Source organism: Cyprinodon tularosa, unplaced genomic scaffold, assembly GCF_016077235.1.
Source record: "Cyprinodon tularosa strain WSP-4 unplaced genomic scaffold, ASM1607723v1 ctg133, whole genome shotgun sequence".
Lineage (NCBI taxonomy): Eukaryota > Metazoa > Chordata > Actinopteri > Cyprinodontiformes > Cyprinodontidae > Cyprinodon > Cyprinodon tularosa.
This window is the reverse complement of record NW_024038148.1, coordinates 471,606-490,228: the sequence shown is the minus strand read 5'-3', so window position 1 is coordinate 490,228 and position 18,623 is coordinate 471,606. Positions and strand designations below refer to the sequence as shown.

The window sequence follows — 18,623 nt, the reverse complement described above, 5'->3', positions numbered from 1 at the left end:
CACCAAAGCAAGAGAAAACACACTGATATTTTTTGCGGTGTAATCTATAACTGTGAAAGTCAAAGTGATGTTCGCCAATCAAAGAATTCAAAACAGAATCTGGGGATTTAATAAACCTTGTTAACACCTGGATTGTGTTACAGCTCCTAATAAAACCAAACATTTATATCAAAAAGAGAAAAAATTCACACACCACAGACCCGGAATAATTTCTTCAAACCAAGGTCAAGCTGAACTTTATTTTCATCCACAACTCTGAAGTTATAAAAATAAATAGATGATTTACAGTCAGTGAATTGTTATACAAACAGTTATCAAAATTATAGCTCGGCCAGGATGAAGAATTAGACGCGTGCATAAATCACCTTTTCCATTGAAAGTGTAAATGTTCTGAATCTGCAAATAACAAAAACTGTTTGTCTTCCAGCTCGACGGGGGTTGATAGAAAAAAAAAAAAAAACATTTGAGAACAGACAGCAGGACAGGTTGGAAACTCTCCTCTCTAACCCGTTTTGATCAAACGTGTTCAGTGGCCTTCTTCCAGTCCCAGTCCATGCTTCTCAATGTAACGTCTGGAGAAAAGAAACAACAGGTTATCCAAATTCATTCCAGGTTATTGAAATAGATCCACACCTCCTTTGGGACTTACTCTGAGTACATAAATGTGAACTTTTCACATTTTCACAACAAGTTAGTTTAGCTATAGAAATGAACAACTTGGAAAATATGCCAAAGGATTTCATCTCAGCTTTTTAAAGGAGCACATTGAAATATTTGAGCTTCATCAATCTGTACAGCTCAGAAGTAGTAATACCAATTAATAAAAACACATTTCTCAAACAATTATAAAATAAAAAAATTCCATAGTAGAAACTGCATTTATGTAAAAATGAGTAAGTTGGTAGGTTAGTAGCATGAGTAGGTTTGGCATTAAAAATTGATCAGAACCGGTTCTAATCTTTTAAATCCTGGAATTCGCTCAAGTTTTTTACTTTCGATTCCTGGTGTCGATGCCCATTCCACCAAACGTAAATAGAAGCTGCCTGATATCAGCAAAGAAGAATTGGCAGCAGTGTTTGTGAAGACATCCGTTTCTGCTGTAGCATTTCAAAGTGTGGCTTTCGCTTAATTAAGGAAAAGACCAGCCGGCTACCTGAGACACTGGAGAGGGGATTATACAATGTACAGGATGGAGCACGGCCGACATGATGAAACACCACCTGACTCGTCTTTGACCCGCTGCACCGGTGTTGTGCTAAGGTTGGCTCCCCTCACAGCGTACCTTCTGCAGGGAGAACGGAGCCTTTTATATTCTTTTTCTTTACATCTTACAACATACCCGCCTTGTTTCCAACGCCTTCTGAATAGAATATAAAGAGCTGCCGAATAATTTTAACAACTTCCTCCGTTGTTTATTTTAGTTCAATTGGAATCTGTTTCACGTGATAAAATGAACTGAATGATGGAGAATGTGATCTGATTGTTCCTTTGTTTACAAAAGTAAAAAGTCACTGAGAATGAGAATCTGCTAGGATGACTTCCTGCTGCGCTGCTTTTTTCAGGAGCTCCACCTAGAACCGCATCGCAGTCAGAATCAGGTAAATAAAATAGTAAAACTGTCTTATATGATATAGGTGCCTAAAGCATCAGACACTGGATATATGTAAATGTGTTTCAATGAGGTTTTTAAACAATAAAGCTCTATTTGAAAATATAATTCCGCAAAAAGAAAATTCATAAGATTATATTAAGAGTTCAAAGGTTTTATATCTACAGACTGGTTGAAATATACAGTCTGTGATCATTAATAGTAAGGTTCGATGTTAAAAAATAAATTTCATTCAGAAGATGAGACTCTTTCATTCAGACAGAAGTCTGGTTAAACAGCTAATTTATAATGTAGAAGCTTTTATGATTCCTTTTTTTTTTTTATGAATCAGAATCGAGAGGAACCGGAATCAAAACAAGGAATCGGAATCTGACCTTTCAAGTTAACCCTACCAAGGATGTGTGTACATGTCTGCGTCTAGATACAAAATTTAGACCCTGTGTGGATTAAAAGAAAATTAAACAGAACTTAAACTTTATTTTCACTGCCTTACAGTAGTAGGGAAACGGCTGTTCCAACCGTTTCATTTTCGAATTCTCCCGAGTGATGCACGACTTTACACGAGTGAATAGAGTGAAGGTGATTGGTCATTTATCAAGGGGGCGGGATTGTTGTGGCAGAAGGTTGGGAAGCAAGTTTGATTGTGGCTGGTTTCTCTGAACCAGCCACAATCAGTTAGCAACCAGTTAGCATCTTAGTGCTAGTAGGTTCCCAATGGGAAATTCCATTGAGACCAAGTAGCACTAAATCGGTGACTTAGAAACGACACTGTCAAGGAACGCTATGGACAGAGGAAACATGCAAGAGGAGGAGAGTTTAGTGTCGGAGGTCGTGGATGAGTCTCCTCCATCATACATTTTTTATTTAGAGGAGGAAAGCGGGACAAAGATGTTGTGGAAGAGGACGCCAGGGCGGCAGAAGCTTGGTTTGGTGTAGAAGGCTTACAGCAGGACATGTTTGAGCCCTCGCCTCGCAACGCTGCCAGTTCTGTTAGCTCTACGCCTGCAGAAGACACAGACGTCCATCCCCGTGAACACTGGGACGGAACTCAACGGGAAAGGAAATTAATCTTATTTCTTATTTCAACTGTTGCGTATATTAGCTGCGACATATGAATCGAGATGCTATGACCGAAAAATTTTGATTGACAGATGACTACTGATATATGATTGGATGAATTTAGGTGTTCAGGCTGACGTAAAACTAACTGGCGAAAAAACACAGATGGTAAGACAGGATTCTTTTTAACAGAAATTTTCTATATTTTGGGACAATATGGTCTGATAAAGAGTACATTTATATACATGTTTAAGCCAGAATGATTTGACATTGAATTATGACTTCCCTGCGACTTTAAAGTTGTAGGGAAGTCTAATCCCCTTTTTAAATTTAAATTTCAATAAGGGATGGTGGTCAAGTTAAATATTTTTTATTATTATATTTCTTGCATTTTTCTGTTACATTAAAGCACATTTTGACCACTGGGCAGGAAAATCATTTTTCAAACATGACTGATTTAATCTAATATCAGACAGAGGAGATATTTTCAGAAACACAATTTATAAAGAAATGTGGAATATGAAAGATATTTTCCTTTTTTTAAATAGACTTTTATAGCCTTGATTTTCCCTTTTTTACTGAATAAACACCTGTGTTTTGTTAATAGGTAACGTCACCCTTCAGGTATGTGAGGTCATACAAAAACCACAGGGCAGCCATTTTGGAGCAAAGATATTCAATAGGACATTCTTAAAAACATTTCTCTATTCTCTCACCTTCTGGCGTATTTATACAACTTCTCTTTTCTTTGTTGGAGAGACAAATGTCTGTCAGCCGGTGATCTCCCAAAGTTTTTGGCAGCAGGCTATAAGGAATGAAGATAAAACATAGAACAGCATGAACACATAGAGAAATAAACATTTTGGTCAAAGAATAATCTGAAGCTCTCAGGATTTCATTACATCTGAAATCAGTTCTGAGTAAATGTTGGACAGATTAAAGGAGAAGAGCAGAAGTTCCAGAGTTTTTGCAGAAATGTCACCAGTGCCTGTGTTTCCAATAACCAAAAAACCGCGTAGATTGTAACTGCTAAAATACATTTTCCAAAATGGAAACACTGCAATAAAAAAAACGTTTTTTCGATAAAAAAAATGAGGTGTTTTTTCTGTTGCATTAATTTGTGAAAATGTAAGAATTTTTTATTTATTTTTTGGTGGGGGGGGGGGGGGGGGGGGGCATATCTGCGTTAACTGTGATACAAAAAAAGACGACCTGGTTACAATAAATATTGGAATGACCTGCGCTGATGTCAGCTGCTAATGTGTAGGGAAAACTTCCAGGTCACGACCAGGACAGTAAATCCAAAATTACAAATCCAACTTCGTCCTTATTTTCAGATTTTTTTCTTTTTCAGTATTTACATAGATTATAAAAAAACGAAAGAGTTGTTTCCCATCCCCCATTTTCTTATTAGTTACAGGAAACGATTAATTTCCTGATTTTGTTTATTTCTATATCAAAAGCAAAATCCATTGTCATGTACATGGATCTAAAACACTGTATCCTGATAAAAAATTTAGCATGTATTCAGTGAGCTCACAGTCTTTAAGAATGGAAGGACATGTTACCATCACCCTAATCTCCAGCTCCCATTATGGAATACACAAAAAAAGCAAAACTATAGCTGAGAGATCTCCATCTACAGACCTCTAGAGGACCCACTCTCGCTTAGAAAGTAGTGCGTTGGAGCAGAGATGTGAGGAACTCCAGAGGACTGGAATAGGAGACTCCTGCTGTGTCTCTACAAGTAAAACTGTAGTCTATAACTGGAAAGAAATCTAAATTCCAAGAATGAGAGGAGTGTTTCGAATCCTCACACCTTTAAGGATGGTGATGAACCAGAGGGAAAGGAGCCGATGCTGGAAGCTCCAAATGCTGACGTCCCAGTAGCATCAGCTGACCCTTCGTCTTTGTGTTCTAGGAGGTTTGTTATTGTGGTGTCGACACAGTTGGTTTGAGCTGGAAGAAGACAGGAAACAGCTTTAGGGTTATTGCAAAAATAATTTAGTTCTACAAATGGAACAACATAGAGGAGAGTGCTTTTAATAAATCTTTTAATGGCCTGCCATACTCGCTTCATATAAACCTACACATTAACTCGCGCAGCAGTCTTCTCCTTCGCCATCTTTCTCTCCATTTCAGCTGTAGCACTGTTTCTCTGTCATTTAAACACTTTTTACAATTTTGTTTTCATTTTTTCACAGTCTGTGGGGCAGACACCCCGTCTACTTTTAAGGCTAGGCTTAAAACTTTCCTTTTTGATAAAGAATATCGCCTCGTCTGTTCCTGTTTGGCTGTGACTCCATCCTGGAGAGAAATATCAGCTGTGCTGCTGCCATCACCAACTATGTTTATAGATGTTGGAGATCGGCCTGTTTTTCAGTGTATTTCTGTTTCTCTGACCGTGACTAACTGGATGTGCTCTCTTCGTCCTTTGACATGGGAGCTGGCTCAGAGCTCGTCTGCCTGGCTGTGTGTTTCCTGGACGGGGCCGCCTGTGGAGCTGGTTGACAGTTGCCTTTTGTTTCTCTGCTTCTTTCTGTATGTCTGCTTCTGTTTCCTTGAACCTCAGTCGGCCTCGCCAGATGGCCGCTCACACTGAGCCTGTTTTTGCCTGAGGTTTTTTCCTGTTAAAAGGGAGTTTTTCCTCTCTACTGTCACTACAAGCATGTTTAGCCTGGGGGATTTATTTTGAGTCAATGGAATCAACAGGTTTTCCCTAGGTAGAAAACTTTGAATCAAATTGACTGGATGATCTGGTGAACTGTGAAGGGCCTTGAGATGAAATGTGTTGTGAATTGGCGCTATATAAATAAACTGAATTGTATTTATTCAATGAAATCCCTAGTTCCAGTGGGGTGAACTAGGCACTTCATGTTGCCCTGGTGACTCGTTGAATCCGGGCTCCACTGATAAGGGCTTTTCATATCTGTTACGCATGTGCTCAACTCTTAGTGGACCTGATTAGAGTTGATTGAACAAACACACAGCAGACTTTGTGAACCTGAAAACCTAGAGTTTCCAAACTTAGGCTACATCAATTCAGAGTTGAGGGTTTGAGTCGAAGTTTGTCAAACGGGTTAAAAGAGTATTAAAAAAAATTGTTTCTAAAATAATAAAAAGGTTTCATAGACGTGGCAACATTATTTTCCTACGTTTGCACAGGCCTCTAGTGGGAGCATTCGTAGTATCATATTAAAAACAAAAAGCTGTATCATGACACCCCTAGTAGGAAACTGCTGTGGTACTTATGAAGTCTTGTCTTATTATAAATAAAGTTGTGTGTAGCTAAATAAAATATTGTAGATCAACCCAGTCGTGACTTTATCAGTCGCTCCATCTTAATTTATGTTAAAGAAAGGCATCAGAAGTTATGTAAAATACACAACATTAAAGATTTAGTCAATACCAACAAAACTGAAATGATCAAATTGTACTTTTAAAGATGATAAAAAATCAGCATTAAATTGATCCATACCTAAATCCCTGGTGATGACATTGGTTGGGACGTGAGGCAGCACGTCCTTCACCTGCTGGACCATCCTAGTGATCCGGTGATCATCTGGACCCAAACTCTGAGCCATGAATCCAAGCCCAATAGAACCAGGTGTGGCACCTATGAAAACCAAAAGCAGCCCACTGACAACCATGGAAAACTATAAAGACGACGAACTGAATGTGTAACCAGCTCATTTACTCACGTGTAGATGTCTGCGGGGCCGAATGTCTTTTTCTTTTAATGTGCTCGGCTTTATCAGCTTTAGTAATCTTGGTGGAGACCAGTCCAAGTTCAATAGCAAGAAGCTGGGAAAAGACACACGAGGACAAAAGAGGAAAGTGATCGGTTCAACGTTTCTGACCACAGATATTGGATATATAGAAGCCGCTCACTTTACTGTGTTGATGTGATGAATTTGTTTTATTTTCCCAAAAAATCATTTCAGAAGATTTTTTTTCTATTCTTTACATCTTTCAACACGACAGAGAAACTTTAATTAGTTTTAAATCAAAACACATTGCTTAGTTTGTTCCTCAGAAGATGATGGAAAACAGCATTATAAGATCTTTCCTGCTCAGTGATCAAAGTAGAAAACTGTGGAAAACACTGAGCAGAAAGCAGCTGACTGAAGAGTGGTGCTGTATGTGGAAAATCAGCTGTTCAACAGAACATCTGGGGTCAGGAAAAACAGGCACCGCAGCTTTTAATACACCATTATTGAGAAACCCTACTAATGTAAACCGTGTATTAATGATAACATGTCGTGTCTTAGCTAAATTAGTGGTGGGCATACATTAATATTTTTGATTAAAATGGCTCATTTGAATTCTACCAAACGGCTTCCTGAATCAGAATCATTTCTTTATTGTGCAATAAAGAGAGAAAAATAAGATTATAAGTACAAATAAGATACAAGAATAAAATAAGATAAGGATGACATGTGTGCTGCCTAAATAATAAGTAAATAAATAAAAGTCTTTGAACAGTTTTTTCAAGCCAGGTGGCGCATCAGACCAGGGAATCATCTCATGTTTCCAAAATACATCGCAAACTGCTTGAGAAAGCTTTACTGCAATGATAACTGGTGATGGAAATAAATAATATTCAATAAGATATATTTGTGTTTAATAACTGTTTATATAGATAAACATGAACTCTGAAATGTAGGCCTACATAATAGGTCATGATGAAATTCATCAGGCCCAGTGAAGAGGCAACAAAGGGTCCTGGTCAGGCCATCAACTCTACGGCAGCCATAATCTTTCCTGTATGGTGGAAACCCATCATCTTCCTCAGATTAACAGAGGTCACAAGTCTGGCAGTGACAGGGAAAGCGTTTCCAGCTGAACAATTCGTCTTTTGATCATCATTTTATTATGGTTGACGTGTTTTTACTGTGTTTAAAACCAGACTGTAGAAACTGCATGCTAATACTGATGCTAGTGGAACCGAATGGACCGCAAAAGGTTCCTTGAAGAAAACTTTCTATAAAATGAATCCAGTGAAACTACAAATTTTCCACTTGAGGAGTTCTGAATAGAGCATATTGACAAACGAAAACGTTTTTTTTTTAATCTTTTTTAAATGTTTACATATTTTATTTACAATTTTGATATAATTACTGCTCTAAGCGGGTCGCCCCGTAAGCTAAAGTCATGTTTTAGAGTCGCCTCACTCCAGTTAATGATTAATCGATTACTAAATTAGTTGACAATTATTTCAATAATCGATTAAACAGATAAATTGTTTCGGCCCTAGTGTGAACACACTGATTTTTTTTTTTTAAATGAGCTGAAAGCTAACTTGACATAATTCCAAATAAGTGCACACAAGTGCACAACTATTATCTACCAGAATAGTAGTCTGCATGGACAAATGCTTTCTTCCTGAATCACATCCAGTCTATCAATTTAACAAAGCCATTCCTACTATTTATGCATGATGTACTTTCAAGAAGCTATGCAAAAAAAAAAATAAAACAATCCCACTTTTGGTGTAAGATCTGCAGTTTTTGTTCTTGAGGTAAATACACTAGACATCATACCTCTTGCACTTTGTTGGCAAACTCCTGGGCAGACTCTCCATCTTGTCTGGAAACTGTTGGGAGCCAACTGAAACATTTTAAAAAGGCAATGTTAGAAATCCTATTTCCTAAATCTGAGCTTAGGGTATGATGATACTTACTGTAGGAGCTATAATATGAATCTATCTCACACTAAAACTAGTTAATCAGCTTTACCAGCTGTCCGTAGATGAGTCAGAAGATTTAGTGCTGCCAAGGTAACAGAAACCATTGCTGCTTCATACCATTCTCATCTTATCTAGTAGAAGTAGAAACAAAATATGTAGTACCTTACATGATACACTGTAAACGGAGCAAAAAAAGTCCACAAGAGGTCTGTTAGCCAGCTGGACTCTACTGTGCTCTGTGGGAAACAGTAAAGACACACATTAATATGTTGTTAACACCCTCTTACATTTCAGACCCTTGAATTTCCTGCCATAAATACACAAAATTTTGACAAATCCTTTTAGCAATGCTATCCATCTTTTCTGACCTGAAACAAGTGAAAATCACGTTACCAAAGAAAGCAGAGGTCTGGACACCCGTAAGGCCAAAGGTTGGATGGAATCGGTCAGTGAGAAAGGCCACGAGCTGCGATCGGAACCAAAAACACATTTAGCACTCTAAAATAACATCTTACTTATAAAACTGCATAGGGCTGGGCGACGTGACCTCGAATCAATATCACCATAAATTGGGCATTTTTACCTCCATAACGATAAATGCTCCAGCTCTTCTAACAGAAATAAAGGCATGTGCAGGAAATGCAACTGATCTATTCAGAATGTATTTATTTATTGATTAAATCACGTTACATGCAACACTAAAACTGCAATAATTTGTACAATTTATAATGTGCAATTTACTGTTTGATACCATGTGCAATAACTTTTTTTTCTCTATATTTGACACCCAGTGCAATAAATATATATATATAAATATAAACATCCATCTATATAAATAACCATGTAAACACCCTGTGCAGTGATCCTGCTTAAAAAAAAAAAGGTTAGTTAGGTTATGTCCAACAAAAACCTGTCCAACAAAAAAAAGGCTGGATTTCATTTTGGGGTTTTATTACAATTAACACCGAACACAAAAATCCAAATAGAGGGGGCATTTTAATTTTTTTTCATTCTGAAGAGATGCATTTTTGAGCAAAGTATAGATGTGCTCCTTTGGCACCTTCTTCTTCTTTGAGCTGAATCAACCAGTTAATTTCTCCACTGTGAGATAAAGTCAATCAATCAATCAATCAACATATTACTTTCAATGAAATATAAAACTCTTGTACCCATTCAGTTTTAAACATTCAACAATGTCTCATTGAACAGGAGAAAAATGTCCTTTCTTGCAAACATTTTTGCGCAGAGGTAATGGAGCCTTTTGCACATCTTTGAACTCAACATTGAGGCTTTGCTGCAGGTGGTGGAGGTTGGGTGTGTTTCTTTGGATAGTACCGACATTTTTCAGACAAACTTTGCATTTTGTGTTCTTTTGCTCAACATCTATGGCGTTGCGGAGTTTAGCAGATGAGGCAGAGGCATTTCTTGCAAGAAAAAAAAATTTAGAATTTATTTAACGTCCTCGGACAGAGAGATAGAGCTCTGACTGAGGCAACCTCAGTACATAAATTTATACCTTAAAAAAATCCCAACACACACTACCCCCAGGGGAACCCACCCACCCCCTGCATAAACAACTTTCTCTCACTTGAACATTTGGACTAAAAACAATTTGAGTTCATTGGGGCCATTTCCTGGTAGGTTAAAATATTTTTCACTGGCCAGATGGGTCTCCTCAAACTTCATGCCATGAAGGAGGCTGTTTAACTCATTCTTATCTCCAATGACCTTCGTTTGGAGCCTGTGAGGCTAAGAAAGGACCTACCTCAATATTTTTTACTCCACAGAGTAATTTGGGTGCCCCTAAACTAAGCGTTCAGTAAGAACAATGTGCGTCGTTTAAAATTGCACACCCTCAATCAAAACCGGTCTGCAGCCCGCTCAACTTTGACAATGCGCTCTCGACTTCTTCTCTGCGCGCTTAGCTTCATCTCTACTCTCGTTCGGCGCCTCAGGATTAACTGATGTAATTTAGTTTACAGCTTTTAGACGCTTCTTCACTGGGTTCATCCGCACTTGTCTTTGTTTACGCTTCTGATTGGATCGGTGGAGTCACGTGATTACACACCTGCGGCCTTGTCTTAAAGGGGAAGGAAATACCAGCTACCCTCACACACAGGAAAGGAAAAACAGCAGAATTAAGTTTATTTCTTTTACAGACATGGGAAAATTGTCGCCGTTTATCGTGGTGAATGGCGGTAACGGTAAAAATCCGGTTTATCGCCCAGCCCTAAAACCGGCCCTCTAAAAGATACATACATATTCTTAAATAGCTGATGAGGAGAATACAAAGTGTTTATCATAAAGCGGGTGCAACAGAGTTAATACCAAATCATTGCCTGATCTTATTGCAGGCAAAGAGAGTGATTCTTCTTAGCGTGCTTCACGGATTGATAAGAACTAGGAATGCAAGTCATTGATGAATGAATCTATAGATAATTAGAATGTAAAACATTTTCCTAAAAAACAGAATTCAGGTATCAAGAGGAACTTTCCATAATACAAAGGGCTAAATATTCTTTTGCAATGTGCAGATAAAAAAAGTAGTATTGTTTCACATTTCTTACATCATTAAATTTATAATATAAAACAAAACATGAATCTAATAGTTTACTGAATGAATACAAAACTGTGGCACTTATTACTTTCAATGTACAGAGATGACATTACAAGAGGGCTCCACTTTGTTTCAATGAAGCGGAGGCTAACTGTAACATAGCTAGCTCTGTTTTTAGTTACATTTCATTGAAAAAGTTCAAACTGGGATTAATGAAGAGCAATAACTCAGAACTTTACTACTAGAGTGTCTTTTTCTATCATATTACAAACTTTTTGCATAATTCTCTCCACTTTTTTTCTCACATAGTCGCCTTTCAAACACAGGGAATTTACGCTGCTCCTCCATGCAGATTTGCTATCAAGGTAATAACTCAGAGATGTTATCCAGGGTTTGCATTTACAAGCCGAACCACATAATAATGAATAAAAAAACAAAAACAACCAAAAGCCAAGCTAACCTGAACTTGAGCAGACCGACGCGGCCGTTGGTGGTGTCTTCTTCAGGAAAGATGAGCAAAGGCGGGACGCCCTCAGTAGAGCAGTACCGCTGAAGAGACTCCTCTATGGCTTCCCGGCCAGATGCTGAATGGATTTCCATGAAGCCCCTGGCCCAACACATGAAGCCTGTGGAGCCCTCCAACTGGGGCTGAGGAACAGAAAACAAAGGGTCAACCTTACCTTCCACTGCCTCCACCATTTAAAACAAGACGTTTACCCAGAAAGCATTGAACACTTTGAACACTCTAAACCCCAGTAACACATTATCTGGAGAAAAAAGGAAATGATGCAGCTTTGAAGTTATGAGTTGATAACCAGCATTAGGGGTAGTATTAATGAGATTTTTTTTTAATTTATTGATTTTTTAGGCAGTTAGGTTATGTCCAACAAAAAAACTCTAATCACACGGTGACTTCTAGAGGCAGTGGAACAGACTGGATTTAATTTCGGGTTTTTATGATGATTCACATCGAACACAAAGATCCAAATAGAGGGAGCATTTTACATCAACAGCCTAAATATCGGTAAGCAGAGACAGCAGTTGCTTAGGGGTCCCACCACTGACAGTTAGTGGACCCCTATGCAATCAAAGAGTAGAATGTCTCTTTGCAGATGTAATGGTGTGAAAATTTCCCTCTTAAACCCACCTGATACTGAAGCGACTGACATGATGTAGTCTTCAACATGATGGCGAGCTACTTAAACACGACACCAATAGCAAAGCAGACTGTGGTACTTTTAATTACTATGTTAATAACTGTGTATAGTTCATTAGACGGTTGGTGGGGGATAAGCATCTCCCTGAAATGAGTTTTTGGAACTTGGGTTGTCTGTAACATGTGGTGGTGCGCTGTCACCAATGGTTCCATTCACGGTGCACAGTCACTATTTCATATATGATTTGAGATCATATACTACTGAGAATTGCATAACTGCATCTTCTTGGATGATTTATGGATCCTAAACCTTTATCAGGTGTTGTACTTAATATGGGGCCCATCCAGATAATATTGCTTAAGCCGGGCGTACACTGTGCGATTTTTTTCAATCGTTGCATGCAGCTACTGCTCACACTGTACGACTAATCGCAGAGTTTAGTCGTACAGTGTGAGTTCACAGCTCACCATTTATGTTCGGCCTGACGCTCTTGTGCGATCTACCAACTCACATTGCACGACTAAAAACCACGTCGGACTCAGCTCCGCAGTGAGATGGAGCTGCTCTGACTCGTCTATCTGGAACCCAAACAAATAGTAGGGGAATATGGAGCTCACTAGAGTGAAACGCGCTGTCTTGGCAATTTTGTGCTGAAAGCCCTTAAAAGAAAAGGCAAAGACGTATTTGGAAAAAGGACATGGCTGAGCAAGCGTGGCTCCTACGGTCTGTCAATTTTACAGACAGAACTGCATTTCACTCATTGCATCCCTGCCATGCTGCTGTGTTTACATCTGAGAGGAAGAAGAAAAAGAAGAATTCTTCTTTGCGCATGCGCCCTGAGCGATTTGCCACAACAGTCGGGAGAAAATCAAACATGATTCCTGATCGGGAGGTGGTCGTGAGAGGCCGATTGCCCCTCGTAACCCCCTGTACACTACACGACTCACGATCAGCTGAAAGTTGGCCCGATCCAAAGATCACACGACTGGGAAAATCGCCCCAAAAATCGCACAGTGTACGCCGGCCTTCACGGACCTATTGTTGTGTCATTACACCATTGTTTTACATGTTTTCATTTTGAGAAGGTGCATTTAGGAGTGAAGTATAGATGTGCTTCCAATGATGTGAATGGCACGATCAGGGCAGGTAAAGGGAAGCGAGACCAAGTAGGAGTGCAAAGTGAATTCCGCTGAACATTGTGCGTTTTGCTGCATCATGACAACCAATCAGGGACTGGATGCAGGGAGAAGGAGCGTAGCAGAGACAAAGCTTTTTATATCGAAATCGAAGATGGAAAAATTAATGTTGATACAGGATGAAGTAAGGAACTCTCTTTAGTTTAGCTCTCTGAAGGACTGTTAAATCATTATCTGTACGAACTGAGAGCATCTCTGGAGGATCTGATGGATTCAAGGAGGCCAGTGAAGAATAAAATCGCCATGACTCCATCTGTAAAATCCAGGTCTGACATTGCCAAGATCAAACCAGCAAGCAGCAGATAGAAGCTCCTGTTTGATGACGCGGAGCAGCGAGTTAATCTAGTGGAGCTGGAGATATAAAGATAAATTTCCCATCTTCATATGAATCTTAATTTATTGTCTAAACATGAATAATATGTGAATCAAAATGTTTGTTTTTACTTTTTTCTTCTTTTCCACTGGAGGATTGAAAAACTCAAAGAACATAATGTTTAGTGATATAAATCACAATTCTCTCTGTAACCGGTGTCTTGAAGAAGCATTTTCTAACTTTGTAACTTTCTTCAAAGTATTTGTGATAGTCGGGTTATAAATGCTTTGGTATAGTGCCACAGCTGAACATCTGGACAGAAAAGTAATGAAGTTCATTTCTTTTTTAAATCCTAACTTTGATTGTAATAACAATAGTGACAAGGTATTGTTCAAGAATTTTAACTTCATGTCACCCATTCCGGGTGGGAATGCACCATTAGATTTAAGTTGGGTAAATATGAATTCATGCATGGTTCATCGTTTAGCAGCAGATAACAGTGAGAACTGAACACTCACGGTATTGAAGGGGGTCAGGAGGTTGATGATGTTATGGTCAAACTCTGTCACATGGTTGCATACGTAGAGTTTGGTGTTTTTATCTCGGGATCGAGGATTCCTCTGTCTCACATGCATCCCGAGAACCGAGCACATTATCCTAACAACAAATCTACCAGGAGACACGGGGCGAAAAATCAGGTTAACAGCAGATAACATGTCAGCTTCTAATCATGTGACTCCTGAAAACATGCATGATCTTCTCCATTGCCATTAAGGCAGGACGCTCAGCATGTAATGTTGAACCATACTTGCCTTCGCACAAAGCTCTCTGGGATTGCACTGCTGACCAGGAAAACGTGAACCCCGATAAAAATCCGTATCAACATTAGACAGATGCCGACAGGACAGTAGATGAGCAACAGCAGGAGAGCCACGGTGTCTTTGGGGAACCTGTGCAAAGAATGCATAAACATTTTTAGTTAAAATGGAGAAAATGTCAACTTTACCAGCTGTCAGATTGGGGAGCTCTCCTTGCAAAGCATAATGGGATTTGCTGTCACAGCAGCCCCACTAATGGCAAAGATGGTGCAGGTGCACAGTGGAGGAGGACTAAAGGGCAGATTAGACTTCTGCAACCGCACACATCAAATGTTGCTTGGGTCAGGTCGTGAACCAGTTTTGATGGTATGCTTCTGCACCGTCGGTCTGGGATTTCTAGGGACGCACAGCAGTATCCCAAGGCAAAAAATCATACAGTGTATGCCTGGCTTTAGGGCAGACGTTCGTGCACAATAAGCTTGTATGACCTATGAGAACAGCAACTTTTAAACAGAGCGTGCACGAGGAGAAATGTGCTCTTGTGCACGCACAATAGGCAATCCCTATCGGGAGCCGGTATAATGTTGTGCATGTGCATATTTTTCTTTAAAGTGGAGAGGGCGGGTCTTTTAAAAAATTCACGAAAATCCTCCACAATACCTTTAAGGTGACCTCCTGAAGGGGTGATAGTTGATATAAAAGCTAGGTTTTGAAAGCAACATATGTCATTTGTAATTTTTAAATGGAAAAGAAAAGAAAATAGAAAAAGTAGGAAAAAGTAAAACCGATTAGATTTTTATTTCTTATCGCTCAGCAATAACAAATAATAAAAAAAAACATACATTTATATATATATACATACACGCACATATTTAAAACACAATTGTTCAGATCAACACACCTATTTCCTATCAGGGTTTTCCAAAATTCTAGACCTCCCACTCCCTTTGAGGCTATTTTAATAGTTGATTTCCACAGTGGTTAGAGTAGATCAATATAAACAAGACAAATAAAATAGAAATAAACCTATTAGACACATCAAACATATATGATCCCTGTAACAAGAAACCGCAATGCAGTTCAGTTAGGCTTGAAGTGGATACCAAGGTTCTCTTTAATCAGCTAGACATTCTCCATCAGTCTCATATCCACCTGTCAGTGGATTACCTGTTTTAGCTGCACAAGAAACATTCCCACTGGTGTCCCCCAGGGCTGAGTCCCCTCCCACTTCTTCTTTTCTCTTTATTCAAATGACTGCTCCTTAGCAGCCATGCTTGTGCAACTCCATGACCCCATTCCATAAAGCAGGGTCAATGGTTCAGAAAAGTGTTAAAATGAGTAAAATCATGACAACAAATTTCGCAGAAACAAACCCTGCTCAGTAGCAGGTCTGTTCAGAGAAACCCTGCGCATTTCCTGCTTTTTAGCCGAGATCTGCAAAATGAAGTGTCGGAAATGATGTGTCCTTTTCTGGAAGGACCTGTTGATGTAGGAGCACAAATACTCAGAGGATATCTCTGTTTGGAGAGGGTGATTTATCTTTTCTGAAGGATATCTCATGTTTAAATTATATAAAAGAGGTCATCAATAAAATTATCTTTAATCAGATTTTAATAATTTTAGCAAGCACTACATAAGTTTTTGCCACGGTCACACATTTGACTCCCTACTGTTTGATCACAAAAGGTGTTTCTAAATTAACTTTTCTGCACACATTTACAGTTTTCCTTGTAAGCAAACAGTAACCAAAGACCAACTTGTTGTTTACACTCACAAACCTATAGAAAATCTTTAAGTGCAATGGTTGGATCTGATTCAATATTTACGGATATAAATTAGGACTTAACTGTAGCATAAAATACACAAAGCTAAGGTGAAGTCAGGTTGTGTTCTCAGTAGCACAGAAAAGTTTTTGGAAGTTGCAGATTATCTTTTCTGGACTGAATAGTGGCCCCACACCTAAATGTGAACTAATGGCCACATATAAAACATTGATTTTCCAAATACAGGAAACTAAACTCAGTTCTTACAACTGAACAGGCGACATATTTGTGTTTAGGTTTCCTTTTCTCTAGTGATGTTATGAGATCAGCCGAGGCTTCAAGGCGTGTGTCGAGTACTGGAGGGGGCGTTTCTGTGATAGTATCGAGGCTTGCTTCATTTGGGGGAGGAGCCAAAATAGATGACATCCAAAGCCTGTGGTTCAGCACGAAGTGGTTCAGCTCGCCCCGAACTTTGGCAGCCATTTAAACAGCCTCAGTATTCAGTCAAGATGTGGGGGTTTGTAGGAGAGTTGGATAGAGTTTGCATAGGTTATAAGAATAGACTGGTGTTTTTTCCAACTAATCTAATTGGATTAAACAATGTAATGATCAATATCAGAGCAATCCACAGATAGATGGCATGGATTCGAAGTAGTATTGCTTTATAAAGATGCGTCATCTATCAAGTGGCATCAGCTGTAAGAGATGGGCTTCCAACTCGTTGGTTGTTGGTAGAAGACCCCACTCAGACTTTTATAAGTTTTGCTAAAACACAACTAGTATTTTGGCTAATGTGACTAATTTGCATTTGTTGCTCTAGTATAAATATAGATTGGTAAAAACACACAAAAAAATAGATTGGTGGGTAATTTCCAACCCTATTAAAACCACAAACTGTGGAAAAACTATGATGTTTAAATAAAAATGACTAACACCTTTCATTTTGCTCATCATTGTCCAATTTGGACAAAGACTCTCACCGGCTGCTTGAGCTTATTTGACTAAAATGGCAGTAAAACTGTGTACCTAAAATTACTGTTCTCTTCTAAGACGTTTTACACACAAAAAAACTTACCAAAGATTTGATCATACAGACCACACATTAACTATTCCAAATTCACTTATATGGGGGAGAAAACCCCCCCCCCCAAGAAAATCAATATTGCAAAAAAAATAAATAAAAAAAATCACAACTGTATTGCTAGCTGTAGTTCTGCAGTCCACCAGTAGGTGGAGCCATGTTCACATGAGGCTTCATGAACTGTGTATCTACGTACGGTAGAAGAAATTTGGCCAAACGGTTCAATGCCTCAGGAGGCTTCATCTCACCGTCACTAATTTTCACCAACTTATTACACGTGTCATTACTACAAAACCATCCAGTGAAGCGTGACACTTCTCATTGCTTTACCGTTTAACTTATTAAATATGTAGAAACTGAAATCCTCCTGCAGCAGATGGTAAAGGCACAGTTATTTGTATACATCTTCAAAACCCCGGATGCATCAGAGGTGCACCCTACAAAAAAAGGCTACAGGGTAAATAATAGACATAAAGCCATCATTCATCTACTACTTGGGCTAATTTGCCTCTCGTCTTTAAGAGTTTTTTTAAACTCTCCTAGATACGTTTGGATTGCAATTAAGACATAAATCCGTCTTCTATACTTTTAAAACACTATAGGAAGACAACCATCCAAACACTGGCTAATTAGCTTTATAAGCGGTTAGCTCCTGTTAGCATGTCGTTAGCTGACTTACCGACGAAAGTCAAACATGTCCTCGATCCCCCGAGTCTCCATGTCTGCCCGTCGGACTTTGGCTGGGCACACAGGCTAATGCTAAGAATACCAGCTGACCTCTAAATGTGGCTGAGTCATAACGTTCACAGCAGCGCTTTGGTCATCCACTGGGTGAACTGGTAACCAGTTACTTGTGTCGTTTACTCAATAAACTAGGAAGACTGTAAAACGGAACCTAAGCTAGCTGGGTAGTTAGCATAGCCGCTATCAACAGACGTTACTTCCTGTTTTGTGGCCTTGTTTCCGGTTATAAGCATACCAAAATAAGGGTAGATTAAAAATAACTAAGGTTTTACAGCTTCGATAGATTAAACTCAGAGGATCCAGCTTTATTGATATTAATTTAATTTTTAAAAATATTTTCCCAAACGCAAGTTCTTTTAATTTTAAAGTGGGGGTGTAAAAGCTGGATGGATTATGTCTCCCTCTATTGTTTGAACTGTGAAATTGGACACATTTTCATTAAAATTATGTGAAGGCAAACCTTTGGAAAAATCAATTTATGTGCATATAAAGGAATCAAAATCTTAATGACTTGAATTTAAAATAAAACCTTAAAAAAACGTTTAACTTAAACTAAGAATCGCTGGTGAAGGTTCTTAGTCATCCAGGTCAAAGTAATTAAAAAAAAGTTTGTCCAGGTTTGAACGTTTGGAAAACA

The 18,623-nt window shown here is 38.8% G+C and overlaps 1 protein-coding gene across 1 annotated transcript; it reads right to left on the bottom strand.

The window, feature by feature from the left end:
* Positions 1 to 206: 206 nt before the first annotated feature.
* aup1 (AUP1 lipid droplet regulating VLDL assembly factor) lies at positions 207 to 18,195 on the bottom strand. The gene is made up of 12 exons (XM_038277620.1): positions 17,922 to 18,195; positions 14,393 to 14,530; positions 14,099 to 14,249; positions 11,375 to 11,562; positions 8,751 to 8,823; positions 8,520 to 8,593; positions 8,212 to 8,278; positions 6,370 to 6,472; positions 6,147 to 6,284; positions 4,488 to 4,627; positions 3,385 to 3,473; positions 207 to 572 (listed from the first exon to the last, which is right to left on the bottom strand). The coding sequence occupies exons 1-12, from the start codon at positions 17,960 to 17,962 to the stop codon at positions 527 to 529; spliced, it is 1,248 nt and encodes a 415-aa protein (XP_038133548.1). The 5' UTR covers positions 17,963 to 18,195; the 3' UTR covers positions 207 to 526.
* Between the last annotated feature and the right edge of the window lie 428 nt (positions 18,196 to 18,623).